This window comes from Delphinapterus leucas, chromosome 19 (assembly GCF_059928025.1).
Source record: "Delphinapterus leucas isolate spDelLeu-1000000601 "Yukka" chromosome 19, BTC_Dleu_Yukka2, whole genome shotgun sequence".
NCBI lineage: Eukaryota > Metazoa > Chordata > Mammalia > Artiodactyla > Monodontidae > Delphinapterus > Delphinapterus leucas.
The window spans coordinates 23,627,031-23,649,755 of record NC_143147.1 but is presented as its reverse complement, the minus strand read 5'-3'; the positions used below and the strand labels follow the sequence as shown (position 1 = coordinate 23,649,755).

General features: G+C 55.0%; 1 protein-coding gene across 2 annotated transcripts in view; it reads left to right on the top strand.

Annotated features, from left to right (window-relative positions):
* Positions 1-22,725, top strand: part of KSR1 (kinase suppressor of ras 1) — a 150,387-nt gene that overhangs the window by 111,915 nt on the left and 15,747 nt on the right. The window contains exons 4-13 of one of the 2 annotated variants that reach the window (XM_089900759.1): positions 1,663-2,122; positions 4,371-4,375; positions 6,917-6,977; positions 10,420-10,503; positions 12,098-12,159; positions 12,254-12,360; positions 14,080-14,248; positions 19,114-19,165; positions 19,994-20,042; positions 20,854-21,233. In XM_089900759.1, the coding sequence (XP_089756885.1) occupies positions 1,663-2,122; positions 4,371-4,375; positions 6,917-6,977; positions 10,420-10,503; positions 12,098-12,159; positions 12,254-12,360; positions 14,080-14,248; positions 19,114-19,165; positions 19,994-20,042; positions 20,854-21,233 (1,429 nt within the window). Of the gene's footprint in view, positions 1-1,662; positions 2,123-4,370; positions 4,376-6,154; positions 6,361-6,916; positions 6,978-10,419; positions 10,504-12,097; positions 12,160-12,253; positions 12,361-14,079; positions 14,249-19,113; positions 19,166-19,993; positions 20,043-20,853; positions 21,234-22,725 lie in introns of those variants that run through there. The other variant, XM_089900758.1, reaches the window with a different exon arrangement.

Below are 22,725 nucleotides of genomic sequence, written 5' to 3'. Positions count from 1 at the left end.
GGCCAGTTTATAAATTAAAGTGTAGGTCTTGGCCACAGTTCTAAAGGAGCAAGCATAAAGGAATACACAGACGAATAACTCATTCTCCAAGTTGATCCGTGAATAGAAAGTCACCATGCAGTGAGGTAGGAGGAAGGGCGTTTGAGGAGGGGATGGAATGGACAAACCCTAAGAACTGTGAAGGATGATCCCTCTCCACCGTCTCTAATAGATGGCTCTGTGGGCTAGGCTTGACCACCTCTGATGGCAGAGAGCTCATTACCTCCGAAGGCTGTGCCGTTATAGGTTGTTCAGCATTGGTAGCCTTGGGGGAGGAGGCCCAGTGCTGTGGTTGAGATCGAGAGCTCGGTTCCCATCCCACTGCTTACTTAGTTGTGTGACCTTGGCAGTGTACACAGCCTCTCTGAATCTCAGCAACCTCACCATGCTGGGCGGATTTAGGAAGACAGGGTACAACTCGCAAAGTAGAAGGATTACCGAGTGAAAGTTCATTTTGCCTTGAGTCAAAATCTGCCCTCCTGTACTTTCCAGTCATCGATAAATACGAGGAGGGAGGTGTCTTCTTCCCCACAACAGAGTCTCTGTGGACGGGGGTCCTTTCTTCCTGCCCCTACCCCTTCACTGTCTCCCCATTTCTGTAAGGTCAAACCTCAAGCCCTTGGCAAGACATCCAAGGCCCCTCCGGAGCTGGCCCCAGGTGGGCTGACCCTCCAACTTCATCTCTTGCCTCTCCCTGGTTTGTCCTGACCTCTCAAGTCATGTGGGACGCGGAGTCATTGCCCGAAAGTGCTGTGTGCTCCCTGCCTTTGCATGCACTGTTCTCTCTGCCTGGTACACCTTCTCCACTTCTTCCCCAGCTGGCCCAGCCCTGTTGCCACCTCCGCTGGGAAGCCCCCTGACCCCCAAGCTGTTTAGGGTCCTCCTCCTCTGTACCCTCTCAGTCCCCATGCATCTCTGCGTCAGCACACAGCACGCCATGTTAAGTGTCCGTCACTCTCATGGGACTCCTCAGGCACCACGAATGTGTCTTTTTTTTATGCCTTGACACCCGGCATATACTCGAATGAATGGACAGGCCGTGTCATTGAGTTGGAACCCCCTGGAGCCTCAAGGCCTCAGGGGCCTCAGGCAGAGAGTCACCACGAGGACAGCCAAAAGTCACTCAGAGGCTCCTCTCAAAAGGAAGTGGCTGTTGATCTCTTTCTAGCTGGATCTCTTTTCTAGTAAATTCCCAGGGCAATTTGCTGTCGGAAGGTCGGCGCAGCCTCTTTTCCCGATGACTGAGTTTTCTTGCAGGGGAGTTATCCCTTCACACAGCCCAGCTTCCCTTCCCTAACTCTTAGAGGTCAGTCACCACTTCCCTCTCTGAGGTCTCCCACTTTGGGGGTGGGTTTCCTCGCCCGCTCCCCACAGACCTGCCAGCAGGAGCCCTGCGCATTCCCTCTCTGGTCCTCAATTTCCTCTCTGTAAATTGGGGACAGTGACATCTCTACGCTGGTGCCCCCGCAGTCAGCCAGGTAGTGTGTGTGCACCAGTGGCCTTAAACAGGTGAAGGCTGGCAGTTGGAGCCTCCGCTAAGGAACTGTGCTCCTGGGCCCTGGCCACCTCACCTGTGAATCCCTCCAGCCCCAAGCATCTGTGACTCGACCTCTTGGCCCGCAGGCGGGGACCACAAAGAAGACTCGGGCTGGAGTTCGTCCGATGCCCGACGGGAAAGTGGTTCCGGGCCTCCCGCGGACAGCCTCTCGTCAGCCAGCCTGCCCTGGCCCCCAGGAAGTTCCCAGCTGGGCAGAGTGGGCAGCGGTGCCCAGGGCCCACGCTCCGTCTCCGTGTCCGCTCTGCCCACCTCGGACTCCCCAAACCCCGGCCCCGGCGAGGGCCTCGCGGACCCCTGTATCTCCCTGCACACCAGCGGCCGGCTGACGCCCCGCGCGCTGCCCAGCTTCATCACTCCGCCGACCACGCCCCAGCTCCGCCGGCACACCAAGCTGAAACCGCCCAGAACGCCGCCCCCGCCCAGCCGCAAGGTCTTCCAGCTGCTGCCCAGCTTCCCCACGCTCACCCGGAGCAAGTCCCACGAGTCTCAGCTGGGGAACCGCATCGACGAGGTCTCCCCGATGAGGTAAGTGTTCCTGCCAGGCAGGTGCTGAGTTTGCCGTCTACTGAAAGTTCTGACTATGGTTTTCTCATTGTAAAGGTAACACAGGCTCGATTGAAAACGGACCAAATCAGCCAACATAGAAGCTGCAACGTGAAAAGTGAAAGATGCTGCCATCTCTCAGTCCGTTCCCCAGACTACCTTATCAGTTTGGGCCAAATCCTACTAGATTTCTTTCTGAACACACACACACACACACACACACACACACACACACACACACACACACATGCGAAATGATACCATGTGTCAGCCAGGTTAGATTGGGTTATGCTGCAATAACAAATACCCCCAGATCTTTGGGTCTTAAAATAACAAAGATTTATTTCTTGGTCATGCTACCTGTCCGTCACGGTCAGCCTCATTTCAGATTCCAGGCTGGAACATTGTCTAGAACATCCCACTGTGGCAGAGGAAAAAAGAACTTTAGATGTTACAACCGAGTAATTAAATGCTTTTTCCTGAAAGTTCCACTCACCATTTACGGCCCTACCCAAACAATGGAACCAAGGAATGTCATCCTCCCATGTGTGCAGAAGGGGGAATTAGAATATCATGCTGAAACTACTAACGATTATCAATTACTATGTACTCTGTTCTATACCCTATTTTTTTCAACTTACCTTTATTTCTGAGAACTTCATGTCAGTACCTCTTGAAACACCTTACTCTCTTATTTATTTATAAAAAAATTTTAATCTGTTTATTTTATAGGTAGTAACAGTCACATAGTCCAGTATCCAAAAGCTTTGTAGCTTGCGTAGAGCTTTGTAGAGTATAAAGTCACCCCCTACCATTTTTCCTTTTCCTTTCAGGAGCCAACCAGGTTATCAGTTTTGTATATATCTATAATTATTCAAACTACCTCATCTTTTTAACTTTTTTTTTTTTTTACCTCTTTCCAGTGTATAGTTTAACTAATTCCTCCCCTCTTGATGGACATTTAGGTCCTTTTGCTATTACAAAAATCGCTCTTGTCAATATACCCTTGTGGACAGGGCAGAAGGGAAGGAGGGAGTTTTCTTTGGGTGCCTCTTACCTTCTTGTACTTCTGAGGGTTGGAGACCTGGCCCCTCTCCTGACATGGTCTTTTTTGGTCTCACGTGGGCTTGTTCCCCCATCCCAGTGCAGACTATCTTGGGTCCCTTATGGGATGAACCCTGGACATCTCTGATGGTTTTGAGTGTGTGTCACCCAAGGAGAGAAATCTACCTGTGACCTACCTGCCACTCTCGATCAGGCTGTCCTGCTGGGGCCTGGATCCTCCCTCCTCCCCCCACCCCGCCAAAGGGCTGAGCCTTCCTCCCCCTCTGGATCTTCTCTCAGGAAGCACAGTGATAATGACCATGTGGAAACATGGACACGGGTCCATCAGAGGGCATCTCAGTGGGCAGAACCCAGTGCATCTCTTTGCTCATTTGTTTTCCTTAAAAGAGCTTTAGGAGGGCTCTGGCCTCATCCCCAGCTCTGGGTGGAGAACAGAGCCTCGGGTAGATGACACCACTTCCTCAGATCCCACCGTTGGTGAGCTGGGCCTTGGGCCCTGAGCCTCTGAGTCAGGTCCCCACAAAGCCACCAAAACTGGCACTGACATGGGTGCTCAGGCCACCCTGCCGCCCTCAATGACCCCTGATGGTGGACTGAGTGGCCTGGGTTCCTAGCTCTCTTCGTCCTTGGGACAGCGGCACCCCCGGGAGGCATCGCTCAGGGCACGTCCTGGCCTGGCCCTGCTTGGGGGCTGCCTCTCTGCTCTTACAACTGCCCTCCTCACCTCCTGCCCCAGCCACTTCCTCCCTGGCTGCCTGAGCCCCCCTCCTGCCTGGGCCGAGCACCCCTCCTCCCAGGGCTCTGGGCAGGGCTCCCACACCTACAGGCACATGACCTTGGGAGACTGTGAGCCTGTTTCCTCAGCTGTGAAATGGAGTGAACTCTAATTACCATGCAGCTGGCTGGCGAGGCTTAGAAAAGCTAATGTATTAAAGTGCAGGGTGTAGCTCCATTGGCCACTGGTGGGGGGCCAGGGGAGCTACCTCTGGCCCTTCTCATTGAGGAAACGTTCCCCGGTCACTCAGCCAGCCTGGCCCCATGCCCCAGGGGCTCAAAGTCCTCATCCGAGTACCCTGCCTGCTCCCACCCAAGGGCTGATGTTCTGGGAAACACCAGGCCAGTGCCGTGACATAATCCTACTTTCTGTCTTTTTTGTCTCCTGCAGGTTCGGTAAGAGTGATTCATTTTCATCCCCTCTGCCACCCAGGAGTCCTGTTTGTGTCGCTGTCCCCATCAAGGGTGGATTTCTTCGACCCTCTCTTAGTCTGCTGGCCTTTCCATGGTCCAGAAGCAGAGATGCTGGGCAGGAAAATAGCTCTAGGACAGGGAACCTTCAGATGACGAGGTGGCCCAGCCCAGCCAGCAGCCGCTCTGAGAAGCTGAGACCTTGAGAACGTCACAGTCCACGGACAGCCCTGGGGGGGGCCCCACTTGCACCTTGCTGCCCCCCCAGGTGACCTCTGGCAGGGAGTGTTTACCGGCTGGGCTGCCATGGTGACGCCTCGCTCCCGGGAGGGAGGCACCGCCTGTCCGGTGTAGGTGGACGGTAGCCATACGTAGAGCCTAGCTGACGTCTTGGGACCCCTCTGTTCAGGAGAGGAACTTCCCTGGAGGCAGGAACGTGGTCGGCTCTGAATGAGGCCCTGAGAGATCGGAGGGTGCGAATATCCCCTTGGGAGGGGATGAGGATGCCCAGGCAACCTCTGAGTCCCTTGTCTACCTCTGGGTTGAGAGCTGGTTCTTGCACGCGGCTGTGCTGTGGGGCATCCCTCTCCAGAGTCAAAGTAGAGGGAAGTGACCTCTGGGGGTCTGCTTTTGATGGTCTCAGTGGAAATGCAGAGACGTCTGGCTTTTGCCTGAGCAAAATAGCTTATTTTTGTACTGTCCTGAGGCGGCTAAGCAGGGTGATGAGGCTGTCAGCGGGCTCTTAGACATGCGGAGGGGCAGCGACTTTGCCAGAATGGATCTGACTGCAGGACCACCGGGGTGAGAGAGGAGGGAAGGGCACTTCCCTGTCCCCAGGGCACAGGCAGAAACTCCCAGGGCCCTTCACAGAGGCTTGGAGGAGAATCCAGCACTTGCATCCCTAGGACGGCCTGGCCCTGCCATCTTCCCAGTTGCTATAGTAATTCAGGGACCATAGCAGTGAGGCTGCTTCCCCAGTTTTCCAGGAAGGCAGGACGAGGCCTTCAGGACCAGTATTTCATCTCCATCAGGGTCAGCCTCATCTCACCTCCCTCCTATCTATCCCAGGCCTGTGGCAGACATTACAAATCAATCGTAGGTTGCATTCAGAGAGAGATGGTTAAAATCTCATTTTCCCATAGTCTGTTTCTCCTAGACTGGCAACCTAACCCCTTTTAGACCCATGTGCTTTGATGGCTTTGGCTACTGACTGGGGTAGGGTGGCCCCCACCCCCAGGACGGAGTTGGGAAGAGGCAGCTCCATGGCAGACGTGCTGGCGAGATTGTGGGTTCAACTATCAGGGGGTGGCAGAGGGCTTTTGGTTCCGATCAGACTCCCCCCTTGGTGTAGGAGGAAAAGTCAGTACCTCCATCACTCCCTTCTCCTGTGGTACTTGGCCTTGAGTGAACCATCACTTACTGAGCACCAGCTGTGTGCCAGGCCAGCATGGGGTGGAAGGCTGACTCAGAGGGTATGAGATGGCCACAGATCACTGGAGCACTGTGTTCCTGACCTTTCTGGGTCACAGATCTATTTGATAATTGGATAAAAGTGTAGACTCTCTTTCTAGGGGAAAGCACACATCATTCCGCTTACCAGTCCAGAGGGTTCCCAGAGCCCCTGAGGGTTCCCATCCATGGGCTCAGTTAAGAACCCCTGCTCTAGGAGGAGATAGGCAGTGTTGAGTATGGGCAGAAGGGAGGGTGGGGGGAGGGGGGTGCCCTGGTGGAGGAGGGGAGGTGGGGTTAGACATGTGGGCTGCTGGTGGATGGACAGATTGCTTTCAGCTGCTCCCCTACTGCTTGACCTATTATACCACGAACACCAGGGATGCCTGTTCTTATGAGGAAGCCAGGATTGGAGAGAGAGGCCAGGGTGCCCTCTAGGAAGGCAGGCAAAGCTCGTGGCCTGAGACTTCCCCAAAGGCTCAGACTGAGTGCCCGGCTGGGGCTGGACTACGTGGGAACAGGTAAAGCTTCACCTCGTCTTCCCTCTACCTGCCGGGCTCTGGCATTAGTGGCTCTCAGAGCAAAATTCCCAAGGTGCTTGTGACTGGAAAGCTAGGTATGCCACATGGCCGACCAGCCTCAAGCCCTCTGCCAAGGGTCAGGCAGCTTCTGCTCGCTTACCAAGAAGCAGCCAGAATTGGTGGCCTGTGGGTGCATCCACAAGGAAGTGCAAGAGACGAGGGGGAGCGGAGCTGCTGTCCTCACCTTGGCTTTGCCTCCCGCCAACGCTAGAAACCTCACAGGGACCATTTCTGAACCGCCTGCGGAGGCTAAGTGGTACCATTTGTTTGCGGGGGGGGGGCGGGCCCAAGCGTGAGGGTGACCACACTGGCCCCCTTTGGTCTCGCCTGGCCGTCTCTGTCTTGATTAGATGCAGGTTCAGGGAACTGTCCCTCTGCCATGTGGCGGTCCCTCCGAACCGCCCTAGCCTGTGATGTCTGAGACAGAAGGTCACAGGCACACGCCGTCCCCAGCAGGGCCCCCTCAGCCTGCCTGACCTGGCCCTTTTCCCCGCAGATCTCCTGCACGGATCCCCACAGATGGTACGAAGGGACATCGGGCTCTCGGTGACACACAGGTAGGCCCAGCTGGGCTGGGGCGGGGAGGGGACACAGAGCTGGGCTGGGACCCATACAAGCCGAGCCTCCGCCAGGGGGTCGCTCTTCAGTGCATGGGGAGGGGCTGTCCTGACCCCCGTCTCTCAGGGCTCTTTGCCTCCGGTTTGTCTGTCCATGCCTCTGTGGACACGGCCCGGCACCCACCTGGAGCCCCTGCCTGTCACCAGCAGCCGTTGGGACTTGCTGGGCCCTTTCCTGCCCCTCCTTGGGTCTCTTCCTCAGTCTGCTGGGGAAAAACAGGTCCCAGGAGAAACAAGGTCAAAGGCCCAGGGAGGAGGGGCCGAGAGCGTCCTCTGGGTCCAGCATGACATCAGTTACGTGGACATAACTGGCCACACATCAGAGCCCCGTGGAACGTGCTGAAACTCCAGACCCCATCCCTAAGGTTCTCGGGTTGCCAGTCTGGATTCCAGCAACTTCCGGTGACTCTGGCACTCACGCAGCTGGCGTGGCTGATGTGGACCCATAACGTGGACAGTCCAGAGGCCTCGGCCTCAGCGCTCGTGAGGCTGACGTGTGCTGCCAACAGCAGCTCCGGGCGCGTCTTGTTCCGCCCCCCGCTGTCCCCGCCCCCCGCCGATGGCCAGCAGGATGGTCCCTTGGGATGCGTGGTGCTCTGGCCACCCCATTAAAGGACGCTGTGAACACAACAGGGCCCACTCATTTCCCCCCGGAGCGTGAGCTGCACTCCAGCCTGTGCGGGAGGCCAGCCTCGGATCCTCACCCAGCGGTGCAGACTCGGCTCGCGGGGCTTGAGTCATTTGCCCGAGGTCACGTGGCCACCGAGACGCTGCTTGAACCCCGTGGCTAGTGCCCAGGCACCTCTGTTGAGAGCCTTGGCAGGGCCGGGATGCCTGTACCCCAGAGCCTCGGGGAGGAGAGTCTCCGGCACCAGGGGAAGCTGTCTGAGTGAAGGTCTGAGAGCCTCCCTCTGTCCCACCCGGTGTCCAGTGTGATCTTCCCAGCCGTGAGAGATCAGGACCTCTCCTGTTCCCTCTCCGGTGGGGATCCCCCCATCGCCCGTCGGCAGGAATCCCTCCCAGCCTCAGTTTCCCCCTCTGCGTTGGGACTTGCTCTCAGTCCTGTCGTGAGGATAAAATGGGGTGAAGTGCATGTGAGGCTCACGCGTCCAGTCCTGGGGAGCGCTGGGTATTTAACCTCTACCTCTAGCCGGAGAGAGGCCGACTTATCCAAGGGACACCAGGATCAGTTTTGTTTCATTTTTGCCTTGGCTGCACCTGGTCGCACAGAGGATTTGCCAGCTGGACCCCGAGTGCTTCCCAGGCTGCCGCTCCCTTCCACCCAGGCAGCAGTACCCCTCTTGTCTGGCATGGCCAGGCTGCCCTGCCTGCCTGGGTTCCGGGCGTGGGTATGGGACATCACGGTCATACCCTCTTGGTTTTTCTAAATTCATGATCCGGGCCTCTCTCAACAAGAAGCTCTGAAGGTTTTTGGTCCAATCGTGAGGGGAGAAAACTGTGTCATGACACTCACCCCGCCCCTTCCACCTCCCTGGCACCTGCCTCTTCTCCGGCCGAGCCCCGACTCTCATTTCAGCCTGCTTTCAGGACTTTCTGGTGCAGGTCATCTCACGTACCACTGAGCTGCTCCCCTTCCCCCCATGTTGACATGAGAGGAGATTAAAGACCAGAGAGAAGGAGAGTGTGATCCCAGGGTGGCCAGATCGGGGCTCCTTAAAAAGCATTCCAAGGGGGTGGGCGTCTTTGTCCTTTTGCCCCACAAGCTCCCATCTTGGCTGAGTAGAAGCAGTGACGTTCACACCCACAGTCCATGCTCTGCACATTTATACAGCACGCGAGCGATCCCCCCCAGATCCCTGTGAGGGGAGAGTGCTGGCCTCATTTGCAAAGGCTTTGACCCATCCCACAGCCAGTAGTTGGCAGGATTCAAAGCCAGTGTGGTCGGGCCCCAATGCCCACGCTTTTCCCCTCATTTTCTGGCCCAGGGGTCTCTTATAGAGCTGTGCTCTGGTTCAGAGACCTGGGGTCCCATGTCACACAGGGACTGTGTGACCTCGGGAAAGTCACCTAACCTCTCTGAGCTGGTTTCCTTGCTTGTGTACTAAGAATTGCAGACCTGCCTAACTCCCAGGGGTGGTCGCTCCCAGGAGTAAGCTAATGTTCATGGACGCATCACAAACTGTTCCCCAAACACTGTTGCTGTTTGTTCTGTTGTTACTATGATATACAACGCTTTAAAAAACCTAGTCCTCCAAAAATGTGAGTTCTTTCTGCCCTCAGGCCTCCCCACCCTATGAATGGACCTTGGACCTTTTCTCTGGAGGATACCACCCACTCTATCCCCATCCTCCTTTCCAATATATCTTTTGTGGTTTTTTTAAAACTTTATTTAGTTTGGATTGAAATACATTTATAATTCAAACCTCAAGAGGTCTGAAAGGGTATATATATGACAAAAGTCCCGCTGCTGCTGTCACCAGGCCCCAGTTCCCCCTATAGGCAGATCTTGGCTGTTTCTTGTGTGTCCTTCTGGAGATATTTTTATATAAGCAAAGACATATGTATATTCTTCCGCCTCCTTTTTTGTTTTCACACAAATATTGCATATATTATACACACTGTTCTATCCTTTGCTTTTTTTCTTGTTAAAATCGAGGCATAATTTATATAGAGCTAAGTACACAAATAAATTCTTACATATGTATACACCCACGTATACCACCCAGAGGAAGATTCAGAGCCTCCACATCCCAGAAAGTTTTCTTTGGCTCCTCTCAGTCCGTAGTGCTACCACCCAGAGGTACTTTTCACTTCTGTCATCATAGGTTAGTTTTTCCTGTACTTGAACTTCATATAAGTGGAGTTGTGTTGCATTGTACCTTACTTTTTTCACTGACAGCATAATTTAATGACCATTGCCTATTTGTGCAAAAAGAGCTTCCTTATTTTACTTTCCGGCTGCGTGGTACTTGGTTGTGTGCATGGATCATACTTTATGCAGTCAGTCACCTGTACACCTAAACGACACAGCTTGTTTCTCGTCTTTTCTGCCACAAACATGCTACAGTGAGTAACCTTTTCAGTACGTCGTTTGACACCCGTGGGAGTATCTGTTGGATGAATTCCTGGCACTGGAATCGCTCTGTGTGCGCACTTACGATTTTGATTGCTTTTGCCAAATTGCCTGCCAGAGAGCTGGCGTCGGTGACCACACCAGCTTTGGGACTTTGGCAATGAAGACTTTGTGACTAAGACATCTGAATGCCTGGGGGAAGCAGTGGCCTCTGGGTGTCCCTGCCCTGCATGCGAGAGGGTGCCCGGGGCTCTGGGATGGAACCAAGTCTCCTGGTCTCTCTGCGGCTTTGTGGACCCTTCTCCATCCTGGCCCCCCTGAGCATTTCTGTGTGTCTGCCCCGTACAGGTTCTCCACCAAGTCCTGGCTGTCGCAGGTCTGCCACGTGTGCCAGAAGAGCATGATGTTTGGAGTGAAGTGCAAGCATTGCAGGTGATGGGCAGGGCGTGGCAGGGGTGGCAGAGGGGAGCAGACTCCGTACTTTTAGTAATAGTCTTGCTACCTGATTCTTGGCCTTAGGTCAAGTCGGAGTTCAAAGGAACTCCTTTGAGAGTTCCTAAACCTATTCATAATCTCGGCACACCAGGGAGTGATCAGCCCTGTCTAGGAAGATTAAGGGAGCATCAGGCACAGCAGTCTTAGAAGGGAATATTTGAGGTGGGCTCTGAAGGATGAATAGAAGTTTACCAGGTAGACTAAGGAGGAAAGAGAATTCCAGGCCAAGAGAGCATCTTGTACAAAGGCAGAGAGGAATGGCAGGACTGTTCTGGAAACTGTAAGGAGTTCTGAAGTTTAGCCTTACGTTTTAGCACACGAGGAATGGGGAAATGGGGACGGGGAATGGTAGAAACAGAGAAGTGGCTCATGGTACTTCCAGAAGAGAGTGAGGGGAGAATGTAGATTCTATACAAATTCAACCTTTTTTCCTACTGTTGTGGTTTCTGGTAGGAAAGAAAGGCAAGGATAGTGAACAATGTAGGGTAAGCAGAGTCTGTCCCCTGCTGTCTGGCTGCCCTCACCTTATAAAGGATGGACCTGGAGTCTGCTCCCAGTCTACTTCGCCCCTGTGTTGCTGTGTGACCTGGGGCAAGGTGCTTGCCCTTTCTGGGCCTCATTTTTGTCAGGTATACATCTGGGAAGATGATTCCAGGTCTCTCTGTCCATCAGGATTGCTCCAAGAATCTGAGCTAGTGTGTATAGTTAAAGCATTTGGGCTCCTGCCAGACTGTAGGTGATGGGTCTCATGTGTGTCAATTGGATAAACTGTGGTTAGGAAAGTCATCAGGAAAATGCAAAGGAGAAGCCAGACCTTTCTCACCAGTCTAGGTCTTTTGTGGCTCCTGGTCATTTGGCTTTAAATTGGGGACCTCCAGCTCCCTTTCAAGTAATACCTTTCATGCGGAGAGCACAGGATAACCTCTGAGCCCCAGGCTCTCCTGCAATTGCAGTGAAGTTGGTAGAGCCCCAGCCATCAGCCCATTTGATCAACGAGAACCCCAAGAGGGGGGTTCAGCCGGCAGAACCAAACCAAGAATCCAGCTCTTTCCACTTCTGCCATTCTGGTCCTCAGACCACGTAGCCTGTGTAGGAATGTAGCAGGAGGGGCTGCCCCTTGCTTCCCTGGGACCCTTTGGTAATGGAAACATTTTCCTTCTAATTCATCTCTTTTAAGTTCAGACTTGTCTCAAGCTTTCTGAACACGGGTAGAGGGTCTCCTTTTGCTTAGAAAAGAGAAATCGCTGTGTGACCCACAGCAAGTTAAAGTGCGTGTAATCAAACGTGCTTTGACGTGAAGACTGGGCAGGTGATAGCAGGAACATGGTCGTACGCAACAGGTAGTAGCTGCTAGTACTATTAAGATCAGATGTTCTACACGCTTAAGCTAATGTTTGTTGAGACATTTGTGGGAGTTGAGGCAGTCATGGTTGAGTGTTGCACGAAACTTCCAGGCAGTGCTTCCGAGCCCCTGCGTGTGTCCCGGGGTCCCGTGTGGCTTTTCGTGCACTGACTCTGCCTTCGTTACCAGGTTGAAGTGTCATAACAAGTGTACAAAAGAAGCCCCCGCCTGTAGAATATCCTTCCTTCCACGTGAGTGTTCTACCCTTCCCCCTTCTGGATTTGGGGTGCATCTTTCTTGAACCTGTTTCCTGCTGATGGTTACCACGCCCCTCTTTTTAAACAGTACCCAGGCTTCGGAGGACAGAATCTGTCCCCTCGGACATCAACAATCCGGTGGACAGAGCAGCTGAACCCCATTTCGGAACCCTCCCCAAAGCACTGACCAAAAAGGTATAATGTGAGGCGAACCCTCACCCAGGGTTCCTTTCTGTGAAGCACCCCCAATGTGGAGGTCCAGCAGGGGAACATGATACTGCAACCCAGGGTGTGTGGCCAGAGGGAGGCCTTTAGGGATCCCATATTTAGCCATTTCGTAGATTTCACATTTGTGTCCAAATCTCAGTTATGTGCCCATAGCCCCCCTCCTCTATTTTGAGCCACCATTTCCTGAGTACTTACACTGAGTCGGGAACTTTTTCCATTGATACCTCATTTGATCCCCACCGTAGTTCTGAAAGTCACGTGCTGATATCACCTCCATTATTTTTCTTTCTTCGGCCGCGCCACACGGCTTACGGGATCTTAGTTCCCCGACCAGGGATTGAACCTGCGCCCTCGACGGTGAAAGCGCAGAGCCCTAACCACCGGACCGCCAGGGAATTTGGTATCACCTCCACTTTACAGACGAGGAAATTGAGCACGGGGTCCCCCGTGAATGAGAGGCAGGCCCAGGGTGCATGGGTGCTGTGGGGGGCAGGCCCGTGGGGTTGTGCTCCCGTCGGGCCCCTGACGCCTGCCTTGGCGGCTGGCACACAACAGGCAGCGAGGGAACGTGTGTACTGAATGCTGAGCGAACAACCACCCCCGTGAGGCGGCAGTGTGTATGTAGACAGTGCGCCGTGTGGCTCAGAAGGGTGGGGTGATTCATCCAAGGTCACACAGCTGCTGAGCCGGGGCTGGGATTCAACCTGCCTCGAGCTAGCCCCCTGCCCTGGCTGGCCTGGCCTGACCGGGATGGAGGGTCTGGCCTTGACATGTGAGCGGACAGAGTGAGGGCCAGTGGTTGCAGCCCCTCCCCCCTTTAGCTTGGCGATAGGCAGTGTGGGTGGCCGCTGGACAGCGAAGCCCACTGCATGGCTTTGGTGGATTCCAGAGTCTACCGTGCATCCCAGAGCCTTGAGGGCCTGTAGAGGAGAAACCGGTTGAGCGTAGCATTTAACCCAACTTGGCCCCAACTTTTTTGACCAGGAATCCCTCCCCAACCCCCTGAGGAATTGGTGTGTGGTCTGGGAAACACTGAGCAGGCCCAGGGTCCCCCCTTGATGTAGACTCAGTCCCCCCAGTAACCCTCCCTCAGGTGGCCCTCTGGCCTTGCTAGGGCCCACGCCACTGAATGTCCTAGCCGGCAGGTCCCCCTGCTGAGTGGAGGGAGCACTTATTAGGCACCCACTGTTACCACCCACTAAACAGAGGCTTGTCAGAGGCTGAATTTAATTCGTTAAAAGAGCCTACTCTGTAGCCAGAGCAGAGCCAGGCCCTGGGTGTATGACGAGCAGATGTGGTCCTTGCTCTCGGGGGACACACACAGCGTGGTGGAGAGAGAGTCTTCAGAAAACCGCCCAAGACGCCTGCAGCTGACAAACCGTAGTTCAAGTGCCCTGATGGAGAGTGCTGGGAACCATGGGGGGATAAAGGGGAGGAGCACGCCCCGGCCAGGACTGGGGAAGGACTTCGGGGAGGAAAGGACGCTTGAGCTGAAATAAGAAAGATGAGAGGAGCCCTCCAGGGGATGGACGTTGAGGTGCGCGTCTCCCTGTCCCGTTCTCCCCTCAAATATTAGACCCATAAAACGCCAGGACGCCCTGGCTGACCTCCGTTTTAGGCGGGGAGGGGTGGGGGGCAGGCGGGGCTGGGCGGTCCCTGCCACTGCCTGTGTCTCTGGTCCCGCAGGAGCATCCTCTGGCCATCAACCACCTGGACTCCAGCAGCAACCCATCCTCCACCACGTCTTCCACGCCCTCCTCGCCAGCGCCCTTCCCGACGTCGTCCAACCCACCCAGTGCCACCACGCCCCCCAACCCCTCGCCCGGCCAGAGGGACGGCAGGTTCAACTTCCCAGGTACCACACCTTGGGGCTTTCTCGGGCCTCAGGGGTGGGGTTGCATGTCCCTTCTCTGCACACCCCGGCAGGCTCAAGGTCAAACACTGCCACCACTAAGAGCACTTGCTGGGAGCCAGGCTCTGTGCCGAGCTCAAGAGCATCCCCGTATTTAAACTTGCTGTGATTGCACCCATTTTACAGATGGGGATGCAGGTTCAGAGGGAGCAAGTGGCTTGCCCTGAGCTGTACAACATATAAGCTGCAGAGGTGGGATCAAAGCCAAGTCTGATGTAAAGCCTGGGTTTTTTCTTTTTTTAATTTATTTAATCTATTTATGTTTGGCTGCGTTGGGTCTTCGTTGCTGCGCGCGGGCTTTTCTCTAGTTGAGGCTACTCTTTGTTGCGGTGCGCCGGCTTCTCATTGCGGTGGCTTCTCTTGGTGCAGAGCACGGGCTCCAGGCGCGCCAGTTCAGTAGTTGTGGCTCGCGGGCTCTAGAGCGCAGGCTCAGTAGTTGTGACGCACGGGCTTAGTTGCTCCGCGGCATGTGGGATCTTCCCGGACCAGGGATCGAACCCGTGACCCCTGCACTGGCAGGCGGATTCTTAACCACTGAGCCACCAGGGAAGCCCCAAGCCTGGGTCCTTGACCTGATCCCAACGCTGCCCTCCCATGCATGGGGTGGCTTCTCCTGGGCGTTGTTCGCTCACTCGGGGCTTCTGAGCTCCCAGGAAGCAGGACAGGCAGCACGGGGGGCTGGGGCAGGCCCAGAAGGCTGGGGCGAGGGAATCCGGGGCTCTGTGGCTTACCTGCTCTGTGGTCTGGGCAAGCTGCTTAAAGGGGTGCTTTGGTTCCCTTTTCCATAAAACAAGAGACCGTGTGAGGCTGGAGTTAGGCTATCCCCCTTGTATGGATGAGGCCACGGAGTCCACCGGGGAGTGCGTGCCAGAGCAGAGCTGACCTCTGACCATGGTCCCGGCTGCCCCAGCTCTATAGGGACAGGGACCCCGCCGCTCGGCCAGGCCTGGGGTGTCCCACCTCCCCCAGGAGCAGAGCAAAGCCCACACACCCGTCCGGGATTGAACTCCGGCCCTGGCCTCCCAGGAGGCCCCTTGCAGTTGGTCTTGGCCCTCGGTGTGTTTCAGGTGGCAGCTCAGGGGAGGAGGGTGGCTGGGATATTCTAGTTTGCTCCGGACCCAGCCAGGCCCACTGCCAGCTTCAGCCCGTGGAGTGCCAGGCCAGGCCCCACCTGTCACTGGCCCCTGGGGCTCCAGGCTGGGGAGGACAGAGGCACAGCTCTCCCTGTGCCAGGGGAGCCCTGGCTGGGGCTGCTTGCAGCTGGCAGGAGGCCAGGCAGCCTCTCTGGGCCCATCTCCGCAGGGTCCCAGGGACTTCTTTTGGGGGATGGTGAGACTTTTAAGAATCCTTCTTCTTTTTTGCCTGCCCCTTCACCTTAACACGCATGTGGCTGGACATCTCCCGACATTAGTGTGTCGTCCCGAGCCCACCTCTCCCTCCCCAGAGACCCAGCGACGGCCCCGCGTGATCACCCTCCCCTCGTGTCCTGCTCTGTCATTGTTATGCTCTGAAACCGGGCCTTCTGCTGAACGTCCTAGTTTGGGTTTTTCTGAAAGGAAGGGCCTGTTTGAAAAACAACAGCCAGTGAAAAAGTCCTTTGTGTGATGTCTGCCAGAGCTTCTCAGCTTTCCCTGATGTCCCCAGGCTGGCCTCACATTGTCCCCTGCACAGAGCCCTCTCTCTCCAGGATCTGCTCGCTCTCTGGTCACGGGCTGGGCTGGTCCGGCTGTTAAGGTGGGATGGGACCTCCTCCTACCGTCCACCCACTCTATCGTGGGGAGCATTTCTGTGTATCTCCGAGGCTAACCCTGGAGCAAGGTTATTGTTTTGGATGGTGACTGCTAGTGACCGAAGCCTCAGCACTTGCAGGTGTGAATGCGGGCCGGGGGATTTTTCCCTTCTGCACACAGCACTGTTCAATGTTTTCAGAATCTCCCGTTGTATTTTGCCCTCCTGGGCTCATGTGCAGTTCACAGAGGAGAAGGGGGCCTGGGAGGCGAATGGAATCGGCCAGGGCTCTGCAGCAGGGTGTTCCCTGGGACTGGGTCTCCAAACCCCAGCCCTCCGGTGCAAGTGCCTTTACTCCTGGGGGCTCCTGCTAATAACCGCTTCCTCCCAGCTCTTTTCCTCCTTCCTCCGTGGAAGCTGGGGCAGGGCAGGTGGGGAAGGGCTGCCCCAGCCCTATAACCAGCCCCTCCCTTCCGAGCCCGCGCCTCCGTCCCCTCTCCTGCTGCTGCATTTGCTGTTGTGTGTGTGACTTACCTGCTCTTCTGTTTAAAGCTGCCTACTATATGCATCATAGACAGCAGTTTATCTTCCCAGGTGAGTCCTTTGCATGGTTCCACCAACTGCCCCTTGATGTGGCCCGCCTCTGTCCAGCCCTCTCCCTGGGCGCCTTGGAGGTACCTGAGTCTCACACCCACCTATTTTGAGAACTGACTGTCTGTTGAGGCTGGACAAGGGGGCAGAGGGAGTAGCCTTGAGGCTGGCCCTTCACAGGAGCAGTGCCTTCCTGGGAGGACCCTTGGCATCCATCCAGTCCTTCGTCTTGCACAGACACTTCAAGCAACTTGTCCAGGATCACACAGCTAGGAGGTGGCAGAAACCCAGTCTGCAGAATAAGGGGAGAGGATCTCTTGCTGATGTCTTATGAGCATCTGACAAGATATCTTCCTCTATATAATGGCGGGGAAACTACTACCCGATCTTAAAGAAGGGGATGCCAGTTTGGGAAGGTCAGCAGCCTTCGCTTACTCGGCGGGCCTCACCTTCCAGAGCCTTGTCACACAGCGCCATCTGCTGGCAGTTGTTGGAAATGCCTCCAGTGCAGAAAGTTTATAAAGGAGAAAACTTTCAATAAGACATTCTCGTTGATTCCCTTCCACAGAAATTGTTTTGTACACCTTCTGTGTGCCAGCCTTTGCATTTGACCATATTCCTGCCCCTAAGGAGTTTATACAATTAGTACTTATTTCTCTAGCTGGAGGTGACAAGCAATAGTACACGTAATCTGCAACTTTAATTCTGAACTCGGCCATATGAAGGTTCTGTGTGTTTTAGACAAAGACTGTAGCTAATTTTTTTTTTCCTGGATTAAACAGGTCTGTCTTGAAGTCCTGGTATTTTGGTTATTCCAGGCTTTTCTGTTCCCCAGCCCAGCTCATGAGGGGAGTGACTGGGAGCCCCTGTTAGTTCTTACAGGCCCACCCCAGTGGTTTTGCAGGCTGTGCAGGCTGGCTGGGCTCAGGGCCAGGCTCCCTGCGCTGCTCTGTGGCTTCACACCCATTTTTTCCGTGGTTCCCCTCCAAGAGCCTCCCTGGTTACTGCTCTAGGGTGACGTACAGGGGAGCACCCTTGAAAGCATGGGGAAAACGTGCGGTTCTTCTTCCAGAAAGGTCCATCTTGCTCTGAAGATATGTCAGGGGGGAGAGAAGGGAAATATAGTTCTATTAAAACAAGTGTGGACATATCTGGAGCAGAATGCAAAATGCACTCTTAATGTTTAAGGAAAAGTATGAAGCTTCAGAGACATTTTGCCTCCCCCACAACTTGGGGTGCGGTTTCTCCCCAGACCCCCACCTCCCCATGTCCCCCCGTCCCCGTGCATGTGTTTATCTTCTGTGGAAACATATGAGCAGCGCTGGGTGGGTGGAAACACCAGGCCGCCCTTGACAGTCTGCAGACACAGTGTAGTGGTGTCTGGAAGAGCCTTAGAAGAGGCTTCCGGGTCTAGGATTCCCCAGAAATTGTACACAGATGTTGGGTACATGTGTGCATTTCCCTAATAAGAAGGCCCACGACCTCTATCAGACTCTCCAAGTATGATAGAGATGTTGAGAAAGCTACAGGGGTAGCCTTGGAGAAAGCCCAGAGGGAGGTTTGCTGGCTGATGGGGGCGCTATTTGTCCTAGAGGACAGGGAGAGGCCCTGATTAGCTCAAGCCACTGCCACCTCCAGTCTCTTCTTTTGCTGAAAAGGGGAGCAAGGGGCCCACCCAGGCCTGGGGCTGCCAGCCTTCCCGTGTGCGATTAGAAGGGACCAGAGAGGACAGAAAGAAGCCAGCGGCAGAAGCAGCCATGGGGCATTTGGCCTGTAACGTGTTGGCCCCACACTGCGGTGACCATCTGTCCTGTGTCCCCTGGATGTGGGGCTTTCAGTGCTGAAGCTGGGAAGGCCCCAGGCTCAGGGGTCAGTGCCAGCTGCCCAATCCTGGGGCCCCCGGCGTGTGGACCGTGCATTGCTCTCTGACCAGAGGCTGCCCCACCAGCCACCCAAACCCTGAAGCTGAGGGGATGGGGCCCCTGGTCCCCACCAGCAGTCCCCGGCGGCTGTGCCAGGCACCACGTGACACTAATGAGCCACCTGCGAGTCCGGCCTTTGGCCTCTGCTGGCCCGAGAGTCTCCCCACTCTCAAGGGGTGTTGAAACCAGCCCCTGCCTCGGAGCCGTGGAGGAGGGTCTGGCCCACACACCCGGTAAAGAGCAGCCCTGTCGCTTTCACCACTTGCTTGTCTGGGGCGGTTTGGCCACGGGGCGATGGTGGTGACTGAGAAGTCTCAGCCTCCTCCCCCACTGGAGTCCCTTCCCAGGGCAGAGCTGTGTGGGCAAAACCGAGGGCCGTGGAGGCTGCGTCCGTGTTCTGTTTTAGGAAAAGCCCAGGGGAAGTGGCCCCGGAGCACGTGTGCAGCCCAGCGAGGGGCTGCTGGCGGAGCACGCTCGGCCCTGCGGGTGCTGGCTTTACAAACACTGTCTCTTCCGGGGGAGTGGAAGGGGGTCTCACGCCTCATGTTTGTTTTCTGTTTCCTCCAGACATTTCGGCATTTCCTCAGGCAGTCCCATTCGCCGAGGCGGACAGTTCCCGGTAGGCAGCCCTGCGCTCTCTCCTCCTTGGGGACTTGTTAAAGCTGGACGCACATCTCTGACCGCCTCCCACCTCCACCTTTAAATCTCTGACCCTCCCATTCCAGACCTTGCCATGTACCTGGGCAGCCAGATGGGACACCGCTTGGGCTAGTTCACCCTGTGATCCAGTGAACTCAGCCATAGGGTTTTAGTTGCCTCCTGTTGGTGCAGTCAGCATTGGGTGGGGCAGTCTGTGAGGCAGGAGCAGTCTGTGACCCAGGAAGGCCCGGCGAAGGGCCCTCAGCGTTAGAGAAACCTAATTATATGGCTCCTGTTTATGGAGCCCTTTCTGTGTCAGGCCATGCTGAGTACTTGTCTCGTATTTTTTTGTATATTTCTCAGCCAGGTGTAAAGTAGGTGTCATCCTCAACATACAGATGAGGAAGCCAGCTCAGAGAGGTTAAGAAATTGCATCCAGTCACACAGCTTAGGGAGCAACAGAGCCAGTTCTCAAGTAGAATTCCAAGTCCTGTGCATGTGCTCAGAGCCCCATACTGGTTGTCAGATTCGAAAGGGCCTTGATGGTCACTGCCCACCCGTCGGCCCCTACCACCCTCAGATTAAGTCTGGAGAAGGCCAAGGCCAGAGAAGGGAAACGGGGTCTGGTCCTCGGCCTCCTGTGTGTTTCCACAGCATCCTGACTGCCTTTCCCACGGCCAAGTGGGTCAAAGTAGGGATCCAGGCCTGGTGCCCCTTTCTCAGACCTCACATGGGGAGTCCCCTGCCCAGCTGGGAGCAGAATGGCCCGGCTTCGGGGTCTCTTGGACAAACGCTGTTTTACTCTTAGGCTTGAGAACCCGCCAAAAGCAGATGTGTCCGAGGATCACGAAGTGGAGGTGAGTGATGGCGAAACGCAAGCCGTCGACGGTGCATCTCTCTCCTCTCTCCCCGGCTCAGCACGTGCAGGGGTCTGGGGAGCATGTGGGCACCGGGCCCTGTTGAGGGCCATCTCAGGTGCCCACCGCCACCCGCCGCAGCAGACTCGAGCAGTGCACATGGCAGGGAGAGCAACGAGGGATGCCACGAAGCAAGCTTCCTTCTGCTTTTCTGTTTTTTTGAGGCTAAAGTAAACTCTTCATTCCCATGGTTTTCACCCCCAGCCAGAAGGCCTGGGCCCCAGCCCAGAAGACTCTCCTTTGGTCTGTCCGGGGTGGGGCCGGGTGTGTGGTGTGTGGACTTATCAAAGATCCCCAGGTGATTCTGACTGTAGCTGGGGCCAAGAATTGCTACCTTGACCCTTGAACCAGTGTCAGCCGAGCAATGCAGTGGCTTAAAGACCTTGAGCAGATAGCAGACTTATTTATTCTTACACAGTGGAGAGTCAGAAACTGTGTGTTTAAACAAAAGCATAGCCAGAAAGGGCGAATGCGGTCCAGTTCTTCATGCCAGGGGATGTTAATGCTCTTCCCCAGCGATTAGATGTCACACATAGGTGGGTCTTGGAACATTAGCGGGAAAAAGGGCCAAGTGCCGTAGTCCGTGGATTGGGACATTGAGGCTGTGTGGTGCGAAGTGACCTGCCTACTGTCCACAGCAAGCTCCGCAGAGCTGCGACTAGAGCCCAGGCTTCCTGAACCCAGGCCCCTCTGCTCCCCGCCTGCCCCCAGGTCCCCTGCCGCCCTCTATCCCCTCCTCCTCTCCTTCCAGGCTGAGGAGCCCGAGGCCAGCAGGTCGGAGGTCGAAGACGATGAGGACGAGTTGGATGACCTGCCGAGCTCCCGCCGGCCCTGGCGAGGCCCCATCTCTCGCAAGGCCAGCCAGACCAGCGTGTACCTGCAGGAGTGGGACATCCCCTTCGAGCAGGTGGAGCTGGGCGAGCCCATCGGGCAGGGCCGCTGGGGCCGGGTGCACCGCGGCCGCTGGCACGGCGAGGTGGCCATCCGCCTGCTGGAGATGGACGGCCACAACCAGGACCACCTGAAGCTGTTCAAAAAGGAGGTGATGAACTACCGGCAGACGCGGCACGAGAACGTGGTGCTCTTCATGGGGGCCTGCATGAACCCGCCGCACCTGGCCATCATCACCAGGTAACCCGGTCCCACTCTCCCTGGGGTGGCCGCCTCCTCTTCCCCTTTCCCTGGGGGCCCTGTTATTTGTGTGGACACCCCGGAGGGCATGGAAGATTTCATTTAGAGAGGTACAGAGAAGAAAACCAAAAATGAGGTGTAATTTCTCCATCATATAACCCCATTGACATTAAATAAATAAATCAGTAAAACAGTACCTAAGGATAGAGAAAATTCAAATGTTCCAGAAAAGTATAAAGTGAAAACCAGTCTCTTCCCACCCCACCCGGGTGCTTCTCCCCAAAGGTGGATACTATAAACAGTTCCTTATCACGCCTTCCATTAAAATAAAAAAAATTTGTATACGCTCATGTTTTTAAACTGTTTATCTATTTGGTTTGTAACTATTTATGTGTTTGTGAAAATACACACCAAAGAGCCTACTGGTTACTTTGCCTTCTTGGCTGGAGTGCAGGTCTGAGGTCTAATCTGAACACCTGTATAGTGTTCCCGTCACGTCACGTAGCAGAACCTCCAGTGGTGCGCTGGTAAATGTTTACCAACCAGCTCTTGGGTGGTGGTGAGGGAAGCTCTAGCATTGATGCGTGGCATCTGTCAATTCCTGTGATGCAAACACTCTCACTGCAGTTGATTTCAAGTCACCAATACGGTGTCACTGAAAGTGGAGTGGAATGGGGTCGAGTCCCACAGCTGGGCTCTGGGCTCTCTCTGGAACCCGATCGCTGGTCCTCCCCTAATTTATTTAACCAGCCCTCTTTTGCTGGACACTTTGTCGTCATGAGCATCTCTGTTTCCGTATCTTGGTGAACATCTGGCAGTACGTGTGCGGGGCTGGGTCAGAGTGCACGTATGTCACGTTTTGATGTACGCTGTCCGTTTCTGCTCCAGAAAGTGTCCACCAGTTTCCCCTCCCACCATCAGCGGATGAGTGACCGTTACCCCCCCTGAGCACCAGAGGGGTGTGAAACTGAAACATTTTTGCCCATGGCATTGAAAAAGTTGCTATTGGGTCTTTACTTGTAAAATCAGGAAAAACAATATGAGGTTAGTGACGAATCTTTGGCATATACGTGGTGTCAAGAAAAAAACTAAAAACCGCTTTAATCCCATCAGCCAAAAGAATACTCCTCAGTAGTCTGATGACATTCTCTGTAGCTGGACCCTGTGCTTTGAAAAAGCACCTTCTCCTCAAACAAACCGTATTTGTTTACTAAGTAAAACATGATTTCCATCTTGCTTGCATATCCGAGGTAACTACCCACTAGAACTCCCAAGCAGTGTGAGATCATCAGGTCACCACGTGGACCTGGTGGGGTGGGGACAAAATTCCAGCCCAAGCATGACACCATGATGCTTCAGGGAGCATGTGGTTACACGAGCTCAGCATCCCCCGGATCCCAACCTCAGTGCCGTCCATCATTCATCCTCCCATCTCTCTCTCATCCACCCAGTCCCATGAGAGATCTGAGTTTCCTTAAAGGGAATACATATA